At 39.1% G+C, this 12,645-nt stretch overlaps 1 protein-coding gene across 5 annotated transcripts in view; it reads right to left on the bottom strand.

Moving 5' to 3' along the window:
* The window catches only part of DIP2C (disco interacting protein 2 homolog C), a 310,628-nt gene that overhangs the window by 47,612 nt on the left and 250,371 nt on the right, over positions 1 to 12,645 (bottom strand). For all 5 annotated transcript variants that reach the window (XM_041408487.1, XM_041408489.1, XM_041408488.1 and 2 more), the window contains 6 exons: positions 11,229 to 11,338; positions 10,347 to 10,427; positions 6,514 to 6,637; positions 4,749 to 4,870; positions 1,966 to 2,077; positions 1,768 to 1,877 (listed from right to left, as the gene is read on the bottom strand). In XM_041408487.1, coding sequence (XP_041264421.1) covers positions 1,768 to 1,877; positions 1,966 to 2,077; positions 4,749 to 4,870; positions 6,514 to 6,637; positions 10,347 to 10,427; positions 11,229 to 11,338 — 659 coding nt within the window. The remainder of the gene's footprint in view (positions 1 to 1,767; positions 1,878 to 1,965; positions 2,078 to 4,748; positions 4,871 to 6,513; positions 6,638 to 10,346; positions 10,428 to 11,228; positions 11,339 to 12,645) is intronic.

Here is a 12,645-nt window from a genome sequence, read left to right as displayed (position 1 = left end):
AGCCATAACTGAGGCTGGATGTGGTCCAAGTGATGCACAAGGACCAGCTCTGAATGGGTGTCTGTGTGGTGATCATCTGCAGTCTGCAAATTAATTCTATTCCAGCTGAATCAAGACCACTTTTTCACATGGGAGTAAACTGAACTCTGTTGGTATAAAACTGCTGTTGTTCTGTGAATTTTTACACCATGCTGCATGTAAGCAATTGAAAATGTTGAGAGTAAATGCAAGTGGAATCTACTACTTTCAAAGTGATTACAAAACATTTATCAACTTTTCAGGAGCCATGGGAGTTATTTAGCCATTTCTTTTAATTTAGTACCACTACATCATGAATATAAGCCTTGTGGCCTCTTTTGATCATTTTATAATTAATTAAACACTAGTGATGATGTAGTAGATGGTAACTGTTTACATAAACCTGCTGAATCAGTGACCTTCAGGCTCTGTGACCCAGATATTAGAAGCTAATCAAGAATTCCTTGATAGATTTATCTGTATTTCCCTCTAGCCACAACAAGAAAGGCTCATCGACTTGTCTTGCCTTTGACTATCTTTGAAGTTTCCCAAATATTCACTTTGCATAGTTAGAAGTCATTTCTGCAAGTCTGATAAAGTGTAATTCAGACCTGATTTAATAAAGATGACTGCATTTGAGGCTTTCTCTAGAGGAAATGAAGACTTATGTGACATTCATGCCTTTAAAAAATAGATGTTTTAGATCAGTCAGATAAATTACACCCTAAAAGTCCCTGCTTCTCTCTGTTGGCTGCTGAGGAGCCCAATGACTACTCCACATTTCTAGGCATTGTAGCTATTCAAAGTTACATGGAATAAATGCTGCAGGAGTGTCCAATATGTGATCATCAGCCAGGTCAACCATCTAACCATCAGTCAGCCTCAGGCTGGTCACTTCAACAGCTCTCTGCTTCCATCTCTTCATCCAAAAACTGGGAAAAGGATGTTTTCTTTATTTACAAATCATGCTGACAATTTCTGCAAATAGATGGGTGATACTAAGGAGTGTGAGGAATTCAGCATAGGCTCCAAGTGTGATACATCAGCAGAGATTGCTAAAGTAATCATAATCCTTGGATATGCACCAAATAGGAGTAAGGAAGAAACAGGTAAGAATAACAAAGTGATTTTTGTGTGTTGTGGTGAAACCAGGGATACATAAGTTAGGCAAAACAGATTTGATGAATTGTGGCTAGAGGTTTGGAGAAAATTACATTATTTCAAGAGCTCAAAATGCCTCATCTTAGCAAACAAATCTATCAATGAATTTTTGCAGCTTACTGTAGTATTATACGGGGCGAATATATCAAAGAAATCATCAGGTCCCTTAATTGCAAGAAGAAGAGAATATTGAAAACCAATGGCCAGTAGCTGAGTTGCAGAAGAAGGGAGTGATGAATGGGCACTGGAACAAGCAGGAAAAGGATGACAGTCTCATTTCCTTCATAAAATGGAAATAACAGATGCCTAAGTTGAAAAATGCTTCAAGCAGACAAACTAGTGGTCTATGCACAGGAGTAACGGAATGAAATTTTTAGCTTGAGGAGGAGATGGGCTAAACCCACCACACACAGTCCTGTACCAAGTAGAGAAGAACCAATTTAATGTCAATGGATTCAAACAATGTCTGCATGGGAGGAAGTACTTCGATTCCTGCTTCCAAAAATAACGAGGAATCACAAATTAGGAGCAACCACCTGCCAGCCAGGCAGGATGGAAAGAAGGGCAGCTTTAACCAGGAGTCCCTACCTTTACCCCTGCCAGCATGCCAGTGGTGGAGACACTGAAGTCAAGGTAAGCAAGAGTTTCAGGGTTAGAAGGTTTGTAGATCTGTGCAGGCCGCTTCTTTGGCAAATCGTCTGGTGGAGACAGAGACAGAAAACGTGTGTATGTCACTGACAAGCCCAGTGACAAAAGGGACAGAGCTCCCCTGGCCCCAGCACTCACCTGTGTCCAGGACTGGAGGCCATGTCCTGATATCCACTGCCGCCGCCGCCTCCCGCGACCGTAACAATTTACAAATTAATTGCGTGGTCATTAAGCAGGCAGAGCGGCTCACCTAGAAATTCAATAAAGAAATAAAACCACAATGGGATACTAATTAACTCCCCCATGAAAAATGGGCAAGACTGTGACTTATTTTCTGCCAGAACAGGATACAGGAACATCAACTTTATGTTTTCTGACTGGCAGGTGGGAAGATGCTCCAAAAATGCAGCTCACAAAGAAGACAAAGTCATGTGAGTTGTAAAACTCACATAAAAACTGCACTTTGAGAAGAGCATTGTAATGAAATTAAAGGCACCTTAACAGTGAGAATTTCAGTGACCTTTCCAATACATTGTATCAGCTCTCACCCTGAAGTGCCAGTAAAGAAGGCTGTGTCCAAAAGATTTCCTATGTGACAATAATGTATCCTGGTTCATAAACAATATTTTCAGATAGACCAAAACCTAGTCTGACATTTTATATTAGTAATTTTACTATCTTAAGTCAATTTTATGTTAGCCATGTATTTCCAATTCCTGTGCTAGAGATAAACCACTAGGAGCTCTTCTGATATTGGCAAAAGTAGCTCTAGAACAGAAATTGTGGAAATGGCACTAAGAAATGAAATGGTGAGCTTACAGCAAATTCCATCTGCACCGAACTTTAAATTATAGATGCTGAATTCTCCTTTTAGATTTGCTATTCTTAAAAGTTCATAGGTAGCAATTACATGAATATTTCTTTCTTAATGAGACTATTCTTATTCTTATTAATAAAAATGAATATTCTTAAGGAATTCAGGCAAACATGCATAAAAGCACTGAAATCACTGAAGATAAAACACAGGAAAAACAGAAAAGGCAACATTTTTTTCCTTTTTCCCAAACTTTGAAAATATGTGTTGCTAAGAGTATTTTTTTTCTTTAAGGAAAATGAAACATTTCATGGCACACTAAATTTCCTGTGTTTAAACGAATAAAATCAGTAATCATATGTACATTAATTTTACCACTGAGAAGAACAGAACATCTTCTCCTGACAGTGATCTCCTGGAAGTAAATTTTTACAACACCAGAAATTTGGACATTTTGAAATTTGGAGCAAACATGACTGAATCAAACTCTTATCTCTTGACACTCTAATCCAATGACTGCCCTGTATAGTCTGTTTAAATACTTCAAGCTAAAAGTGAATCCAAACAAAGCCACTGCAGCACCCCTTAATCCATTTTCATTGTCATGGCAAGGCAAATTCATTCTTACATCACTAATCTTAAATCCATGAAAATCTTGATTTGGGACACTAAACCATAAACAAAAGGAATTTCAAGAGTTGGTGGTTCCCAGCCCCCTCAGTAATTACATAATCTGCACAATCAGAGGGTTCATTGAAATACAGAATATCCATGCCTGGAGAATTCCACATCAGAGGTAAACACAGAGGGATAGTGGGAAGGAGAAAGAACACAGCTTAGCTACAGGTTAGGAATTGTTCAAGATGGGGATCAATTCAGTTATATTTTACAACAACCAGCTCATCAAAAAAACACAATTATGCGGGCCAATTTTTACTCAGAAGTCATTCTTACTGACTTCCAAAGGTGCTGTGCAGACACACAACATGTTATAGCAGGCCCCATCACATCAGGAAATTTGTGTGACTGCATTGGCAATGAAAGGACAGCTGCAATATTTTAATTTCTACAAGACCATTAATCTCAAAATTGAGAGAAATTCTTGTGTAAAACAGAGCTGAGAGGCTTATAAGTCAAATTGGCATTAATATGGCCAATAAATGTCAACATTTTATCTAAAGTTAGTCTATTGAAGGGACAATGAATACAAGTCAGCTAAGATCTGTCAGTTTTTATCATAAAATCAAACATCTAGTTTAGCTATTAAACATCAAAAGAAAAAGAAAAAACATATTTACATCACTTTTGTATGTTAGCAATTGATGTTTAAAAACACCGAGTGCCAAAATATTCAATAAAAAGAATCCTGAAAATAGAACAATTTTTCATACCTCTTCTGATACTTTGTGGCATCTGATGCCATAAGGAAAGCCAAAAATTACAACTATCTCTACTATTTGTTCATTGAAAATATCAAAATTATTTATCAATGGTAAAAACACATTTGTTTAAACTGGTTTCTTCAGAATCCCCATCAGTAATTAGAAACTGCCCAATGTAAAGGGCTATCTAACTTCAACTATTTTTATTTCTCTCAGTAACAAGCACATTGCAGTTATTTATGTGCAACAAAGGTTAAACATTGTTAGATAAAGCCAAAATACCAAAAGAAAGCACTGAATGAAAAAGTCTGAGCAACACTTCCCTGGATGAAACAAAAGACTGACCATTTTCACAACAAAACAGTGAACTTGTTTTAAATGCAGAGATGCAGAGCAATTGGATATTCAGAGGTGAGCATGCCATTGGGTGAGGATAAACTTCCCACTGAGGTTTTTTCTCAAGAGTCTGTGTGGCATCTTACCACAGCTGGCATATAGATAAACATAAAGAAGCACTTTAAGGAGTCATGCAACTGGGACAAAATGTGACAGCTCAAGTGAGCAGGTTGCGTGTTGCCCAAGCAGGGTTGACTTCGCAACCCACTGAAGTCCGGAGTCCTGGGAAGGAACACAACTCTTCAAACCAACGACCCCTCACTCAGATTACTGCTCCTAAAGACACAAATCTTTCATCAGACACAGCCATTTCACCCATTTGTGCTCACCTCCACGATCATCTTCACGGTGGGCAGCGTGGTGGCGATGTTCTGGGGGTGCGGCGGCCGCACCGTTATTGGCACGCAGCCCGCGTACAGGCACCCGTAGAACGCGGCGATCAGGTCTATCCCTGCACGGAGAACAAAGCACAAAGCCTCCCCTGAAAATCAAACAGCTTCACCACAGACTCCTGTGTCAGCATAAATATTACTTGGAACTGGACCCAGAACGTTAAATGAGTGACTGAGCCCTTTAACAGAGTTCTTTTTCAGCCCCTTGTCAGTATTTGTTCAGCTTCAGTGGTTCTTCTCTACCACACCATTCTGAGCGAGAAAAACCACAGGCGACACACAAAACTGCAGCCAGACAGCAACATTTAGAACAACTACAGTTTGTTGTTCAGTAACCTGTTAAAAATACTGATTTCTACAGATTAATTATCTTCCTAAAAGTACGTTTATAGAGTGTATAAGAAGAGGGATGTTCCAGCAAAAAGACAAGGGAGGATGATGCTTGGTCCTATCAGCTGCAGAAAGAACATCTGGAGGTTCCATAAAATACTGTCTTTCTCTTGCCATTTTTAACCTCACATAGGCAGTCTTGACTAATCTACCTGAAGTTTTACAGTAAGTAAGGGAGTAATGATTTTGAAATCCTGCTTCTGACATAAAATTCAGTGTTGTGCCATATAAATATTGACAGGAGGTGACGGACAATGGACAGCAGCACCCTTCAGGCTACCTAAGGAGGCTGAACAGACAACAGTTCAAAGATGCCTTGAACACTGCTGTCTGTCACCTCCCTGGTGCTGTACACAGGCTGTGATAAGATGACAGTGGGGTTGGTTTATTCTTTCAGTGGAAAAGGATGTGCAGTACTGCTAGGTTATTGTTTCTTCAATAAAATCCTTCATTCATGGGATGTGAAATACAGAAAACAAACATTTAAGTTTAAAGTATTAGTCTTCTTTTGTGGAAAAGGTTTTCCCCTATTAATGACTGTGAAACTGCTCCTATAACTACAAAGACAATAACCAGTGTCTTGCAGTCCTTACAAACCAAATATCACATTACAGACCTTAAATCAGACTGTTTATTTCACTAACACATAAGAAATGTTAAAGATAAAAGAGAAGCACTAGATCAGAAATAATTTCAAGCTAATGTCAAATGTGTTATTAGTTAACAAAAACTTAAAAGCCCTGAGGCCAAAGGATGAAAATCAAAGCCAAGCCAGCTATCTAGATTAAGAGTCTATAGAGAAAATTGTAATGACAGGTTTGTATTTCTTGATCATTTGCTGCTTATCAATCAAATTTCTACTCTAAAAAACCCCATGTACTACTTCCTGGTTATTGTTGCTTTACCCTCATAAAATGCACCAAGAGGGAATTGAACACGTGAATCCAAGAACACTTATCAGATGGAACTGCATGCTCATAAAATAGTCTGTATCCAGCAAATTTAAAAAAAAAAAAAGCCATAATTAAATTTGACTGCTCGTAAGAGACAGGTTTTAAAAACACAGGTTAGACTTAATCCGAACCCAAAGAAATAAAATCCGTGTGTATGGAAAAAGAGAGATTCTTTTGACTAGGTTTGACTACATCTTTTGGACTAGATTTGACTAAATTGAAAGGACTGTGCATAAGGCAAACATCTTGTGTTCGACAGTCCACATGGTGCACACGGTAACACCCCTGCTGCAGCACCCTTCAGAAAGATCGTGATGAGCTTCCAGGAGTCCCAAGGTGCTGCTACAGCAATTCTTTACCTGGTGGGTAAACCAAAGCCACGTGGTCTCCATCCTGTAAATGTCCCCTCTCCATCAGCATGACAGCTATCTTCTCAGCTCGTTTGTGCAGCTGGACACATGTCAGTGAGTTGGCTATTGTTCCCTGCATGGGAAGAAAGATAAATGTCACAGGAGATAATGTGATGGGCTGAAACTCTATTTTCCTCTTCACCTTAGAAGTTGTGGGATGAGGGGCAGCCACAATATGCCATGCAATGAACTTAAAATATGGAAACATTCAGCCTTAGGACAAACTGTAGTTGGAAGGACAAAATGTTTCTAAAGTAGAGGAATGTTCTCTGTTCCTTTCTCTGTGTTTCTGCCCCCACCAAGGCAGTACAGCAGTGTGCTAATGTCCTGTACTTCCTCTGCTGCACAGGCAGCATTCCTGCTGCAGCCAGAGCCTTTATGCTCCCCGTTGCAAACTGGAGCATCTGTGGAGAGCAATTCTGAAAATTGCATTTTGTTGTCTGCACACTGGAATGGAGCCAAATGGCCCAGCAGAAATACTTTAAAGACAAAAGACACAGGAGAAAACAATACTTTGTGATGGAAAAAAGAATTAGTCTGTAACAAAAGATAAGCACTTATATCGCATATAAATGAAAGAGAGAAGAAAGGCCATTTGTTAAATTTGAATAACTCTGGTCAGCATGAGCTTGGCATTTTTGAAGCATTTTAAATAGTGCAAACCCAAAATTATCAAACAGTCACAGTGTTTTAAATTGAATGAGTGTTACAGTTCTTGCACTTCCTAAATATATACATATGTGTGCATATATGCACACACACAAGTGCATCTTTAGAAAAATATATACATCTGTATCACAAAAATCAACACCACTGCGGGAAGACACCTCAGAAGACTAAAAACAAATGTACAGGACAGACTGGCTGCACCTAGAGCTGGTCAGGCCAGGTCTGGGCTGGGAGAAAGGGACAGGGCAGTACGGGAAGGGCTGCATTTTGGCTTGTGTTCTTGTTGTGTGGAAAAAGAGCAGTTCAGTCTCCAGTACAGCTGTGACACACCTGGCACCTATCACAAGCACTAAGTTCACTTGAAAAAAAGTGTTTATGAAAAAATTGGGAGGGGAAAGGTAAGAATATGTAAGAATATGTAAATACATATATAGTAAAAACGAACACATAAACACACACTAAAATAGAACAGTGCATCAAAAATGCAATGTAATACAATAAAAAAGTATTGCACCACTATCCTCCTTAAGAGAGAAAGCAAGAAGGTCTACTGTTTAAAGAAATGTTCTTTACACTCTATTTTAACAAGGCAGGGAACAATAAGTTTTTGTTCTGGTGCTGGTTTCTATCCACCACCACCCCACACACCACTGCAGTGTTTGCTCACCAGAGGAGGTGAGCAGTTTGCCAAAGGACAAGCTCTGCAAGCAGTGCCACGTTACCAGGATCACCTGGCATTCAGACTCCATTACAAACTGCCAACAAAGAGCACAGCCCAACTGGGAATAAAATGGACAAAGCCAGGGCTCAGCATTCCTCTTTATCATCCTCAGCAACCACAGTTACTGAACTGCACTTCAGACAGTTTTAATCAGTATTCTGATCAATGTGGAGACCATTTCACTAAGAAGGCTTCCTCTAAAGACATATGAAACTCTGTGGATGCTGGACCAGTGATGATTTCCATCTGTCCAGCCCTGAGTATGCCAAAGCAACGTGAGGTCTGGCTGTCCTGCCACTGCAGACCTGTCAGGAAAATGTACTCAAATTCTCCATTTCTTCTTTCAAGAAATTGCCTGTTCCCATGGTTATGAGAAGAAGGACCTTTTATATCCATACACACATCAGAAGCATAGGTCCTACCAGCAGATAGGGAATTGCTGTAAATCAAGTGAATTTGTGCAAAGCTTGTTTACATTTAAGACTTCTGGCACTTGCTGCCTGTGAACCAGTGGGAAGTCACTGTTTATATGAAGTGTAGGGAAGGAGAATCCTGTTGTTGGACAAGAATCAGTTGCAAGCATCAGACAACTACTCCCTTTGGGCCTGTAATGAGCTATCCTGAAATGTAAAGGTGTTGCAATCCTTCATGACACACACTAAAAACAATGTACTGCATTAATTTTGAAATATTTCAAATTCTCAAAGCTTGGGTTACAGGAAAACACTAATCTCAGTGGACTTCCATTAGTCATCCACTTCAGGATGCCTGAATGTTTTAGAACAAAGTGTGCAGACAATGTCCAAGGAAGACAAAATAGGAAAAGTTACAAATCAGAACTAAAATTCAAGATGGGCAATAAAATTTCCTGGGGCAAACTCCACCAAATCTGTCATCCTTTTCCATAAAATATTAATTCTCTCCAAAAAGCATTAGATCTCAATCAAATTTCGTAAGATGAGATACTCTTCACTGAGAATAACAGAGAAACTGTATTTTAAAATCCAACTAATCTTCACTTCGGTGGAACAGGAATTTGTTTTGTTAATCCTTGTTTTGCACATTGTGTCCTTACTTCCCTTCCCTGTTTGAACACTTCTGCCAGCATGGAAAGTTTGGCTTTATTTAAAACTCAAAAGCAACAGCCTTGTGTGGAAGAGATGGGATAGCACACATCAACTCTTTCTCACAGCATCTTTGCTCCTAACTTACAGAACGCAGCAATGCAGTACTTGAATGGTGTAATACTGAACTTATAAACAGCATTGCCTCTCAAGATTTCTACTTTGCCTTAAAAAAATACAATATTACTTCACTATTTATCTGTGAGGTTTCACATATCCATAAATATAAACTTTAATCTGATGTTTTAAAAAAATTATTTAATTACTTACTGGCAGCTTCAAACTGAACTTTGTACCAGCACTGTAAAATGGAGAAGGACATTCTGTAAATACTGTAAGTGGTGATTTCACAGAGGTCCACAAATTACTGGAGGTTTAAGAACCCATTCAAGTTGCATAAAGACCACATAGGCTGAGACAACATCAGCTACTACTCCAGGGGACCAGAACCTTTCCAGGCCTCCCCTCTCCTGAAGACCCTCACACACTTTGTATGTTTTCCAGATCTGACAGATATGTGTAGATGTACTGTGATGGAATGGTTTGAAATCAGACCTTAATTCTCTCTGTGGTCTTGAGAATTATTGGTTTATCATCTGTAATCATCCAGGAAGTAAAGAAACTACACTACAGAAAGCAAGGAAGTTTTACTCTTAGCAAAGCCAAGTCCTGTACCAGTCACCTTCATTAACTCATTTCTAGTAAGCAATGGAATGCTGTGCCAGGCTGGCACCCCATGTAGGTTATGCAGAGAGATTTATTAGTGATTCTCTACAGACTTGATTGTATTCTGGACACACATTTTCTTCTCTTCACCTCCTTTCCTCATTCTCACACCTCCCCAGATGGTCCAATCTCACAAACAACAGCCATTCTTACATTTAGGGAAAATGCTTTGGTTTTGCCAAGCCTTTGCTTTTCAAACTGGAAATCAGGATGGTGAGCAGTATTAAACACTGTTATTCACACAGGGACAGATCTGAAACAGATTCAACAGTATTGAAACAGATTTGCAGTGTCAGCTCACACACAACATGTATATGGTGGAAAAAGGAATGAGAAATGTGTAAGGCACACTGATACAAAAGCAATCTATATCTTGACAACTGACAATGGTGATTCTCTTTTCTTTTCTGCCTCAGTGAACATGAAGTGTAACAGCTGAGTATAAGTGGAAATAGGAAGAGAAAGGTCACATCCAGCCACAGCACAGGCAGATGCTGCTGAAATCCCAGTGTGCCTTTGCCACCCCAGCCCCAGATTCTTACCCTGCAGTTGAGCAGGGTGTAGAGCACGTGGTCAGGGGTGGTCTGAGCTCTCCACTGCAGCACTTCTGACAGGAACAGGAACTGCAATAAAGCAGAGTGACAGTCATGACACCAAACCACTTATTGGCTTTAAAATCCAGGCCACAATACCCAGAAGCACTAAACAGGAATTAATTCTCTTGCTGTCACATATTTATAGGAAGGTGCTTTTGCATGGTAGCAGCCACCTCTCTGGAAGTGAAGCCACTGCTGGGATTATGACATATTACTGCATATATTTCCAAAGCAATACAAGTTCTTACTGATCCCTCTGAATTTAAAAACTATTTAATTTCTTTAGCTTCTTCTCTTTTTCTTACTTAAATACTTAACTACTTATATAGCATAGAACTTACTAATTTAATTACTCACATAAGCCCCCAAAAGAGCTGAATTTCAACTTAATTTGCCAGGATTAAAATAACAACAAATAAGGTCAGGACCTTACATGTAACAAAATTCTCTGGATTCCACTTGAGCTGGTAAAAATTATGTAATAGAGGGTGATTTCTGGTAGAAGCCCAGTGAATGCTTTCCACCACATTTTTTCTGCTGTCCCATGTAAACTTATTTCAAAAAATCCATAAAAATAAAATGCAGTGACTTCTCATCATGTCTATTTAATATTTATCTGTAAAGAAGCCATATTAAATCTATGCATTAATTAAAAAGAAGCCATCAACAAATTTGGTGGTACTAATAATAATAACAATAGTCATCATCATCCATCATATCTCTGAACTGCTAAGTGTCCTGATGTCAGCTATATGATGTTAACTATATAATGGATGAAGTCAATTATATGATGTTAAATACAAGCTGTAACAGAAAAGTTTACCTTACCTTTCTGGCCTGGTCATTATCTTCTATTTGCCCCAAGTCTCTGCCACTGGCCTGTGCAATTCTTTTTCCAGAGACCAAGTTCCCCACCATCACAGAGGCAGGGCCAATTTCTAGAATAAAGCAGAAATACACCAAATGCAATAAAAATCCTTTGCTTGTGGATGAAAATTCATGTGATTTCTTTTTCATTACATGATGTTCTCCTCACTGCCATCCACAAGACCAAAATTTGAGCACATCTCTGTTGACATAAACTTTGGTTAGGAACCAGAAGTGGTTGGAAGATACATAGGACTGGATTCATCCTCTCAAAACAGCTCTAATTTAGCATGGGCTCTCCACAGCCAGAGACATATCTTGTCTGTCTTTGTGGGATGAATCTGGAAAATTTAGCTCCTACTGTAGCCATATCCATTCAAGTGCCTCAGTCCAGAGTGACAACATTCCTATTTCCCTCTTCTGTTGCCCGGGCTAAATTGCATCTGTATTAGGACTTCTGTAACGCAACAGACACAAAGTGGCAGGGATTAGGAAGGCAGATGGTGCCTATGATAAAATACATGCAAGCCCTCTAGAATAAGATTGAGAGTGAAGTTGAGTAAGTTCAGAAGAAAATCAGGTGTCATGGCTGACACTCCTCCATGAGGTGGATTTCACTGATGTTTTGTTGCTACCATTAGGGGACAATGATGGGACCAATGGTCTCACAGATAACATTTAAGCTCATGTTGGCATTTGTTTTCTGCTCCTCCAGCATGGATTACTGATCAACTGCAATTTATACCAAGCTCCACTTCTAGCCTATGGTGTCCAAGTGATTGTTTCTGGTATAAGTAACCACATAATGTACAACACCTACAGACTACTCTGCTTTAAAAAGCAATACCCTATGATAAATACCCTAATAAAAGCAATGCCCTCTCGGTATGTCACAACAACACAAAATGGGAGAACGTGAATCAGTTTTGTTTCTGTGCTCCTGGCATTAAATATTATTATTAACATAGTAATATTTAATGTATACGTAACATATCTGTAATGATCTCCATTGATTCTAGTTCAGCAATTACTTTGTGGTGCAGCAACAAGGAAATACCAATGTGACCACTGCAGTAAAAGTCCTCATTGCTTTCATTAAGTCAGTGCAAGTCACTGCTAACCTCTGACACTCAGTATTGACAAACCAAGATTATGGTTTTGATTCTGAAACATTTGTCCAAAGGTTTTAAAAAGATGATGGTTTAGGCAAACTAGCATTGAATTCATGAGGTATAGCCTCCATACTCAAGATCCAGAGAGCAAGCCCACTTCTAATTCCAAGGTGTTTTTCAAAGTGGAAAATAACCAACACTTAGTCTAATGTAGCTGAATCCAAGTCTTAAGCCTGAGGCTACACATCCAGAACTCCTTGAAATTA

The sequence above is a fragment of the Onychostruthus taczanowskii genome, unplaced genomic scaffold (genome assembly GCF_017590055.1).
Source record: "Onychostruthus taczanowskii isolate IOZ18803 unplaced genomic scaffold, ASM1759005v1 scaffold3, whole genome shotgun sequence".
Taxonomy (NCBI): Eukaryota; Metazoa; Chordata; class Aves; order Passeriformes; family Passeridae; genus Onychostruthus; species Onychostruthus taczanowskii.
This window is presented reverse-complemented; position numbering and strand designations above follow the sequence as displayed.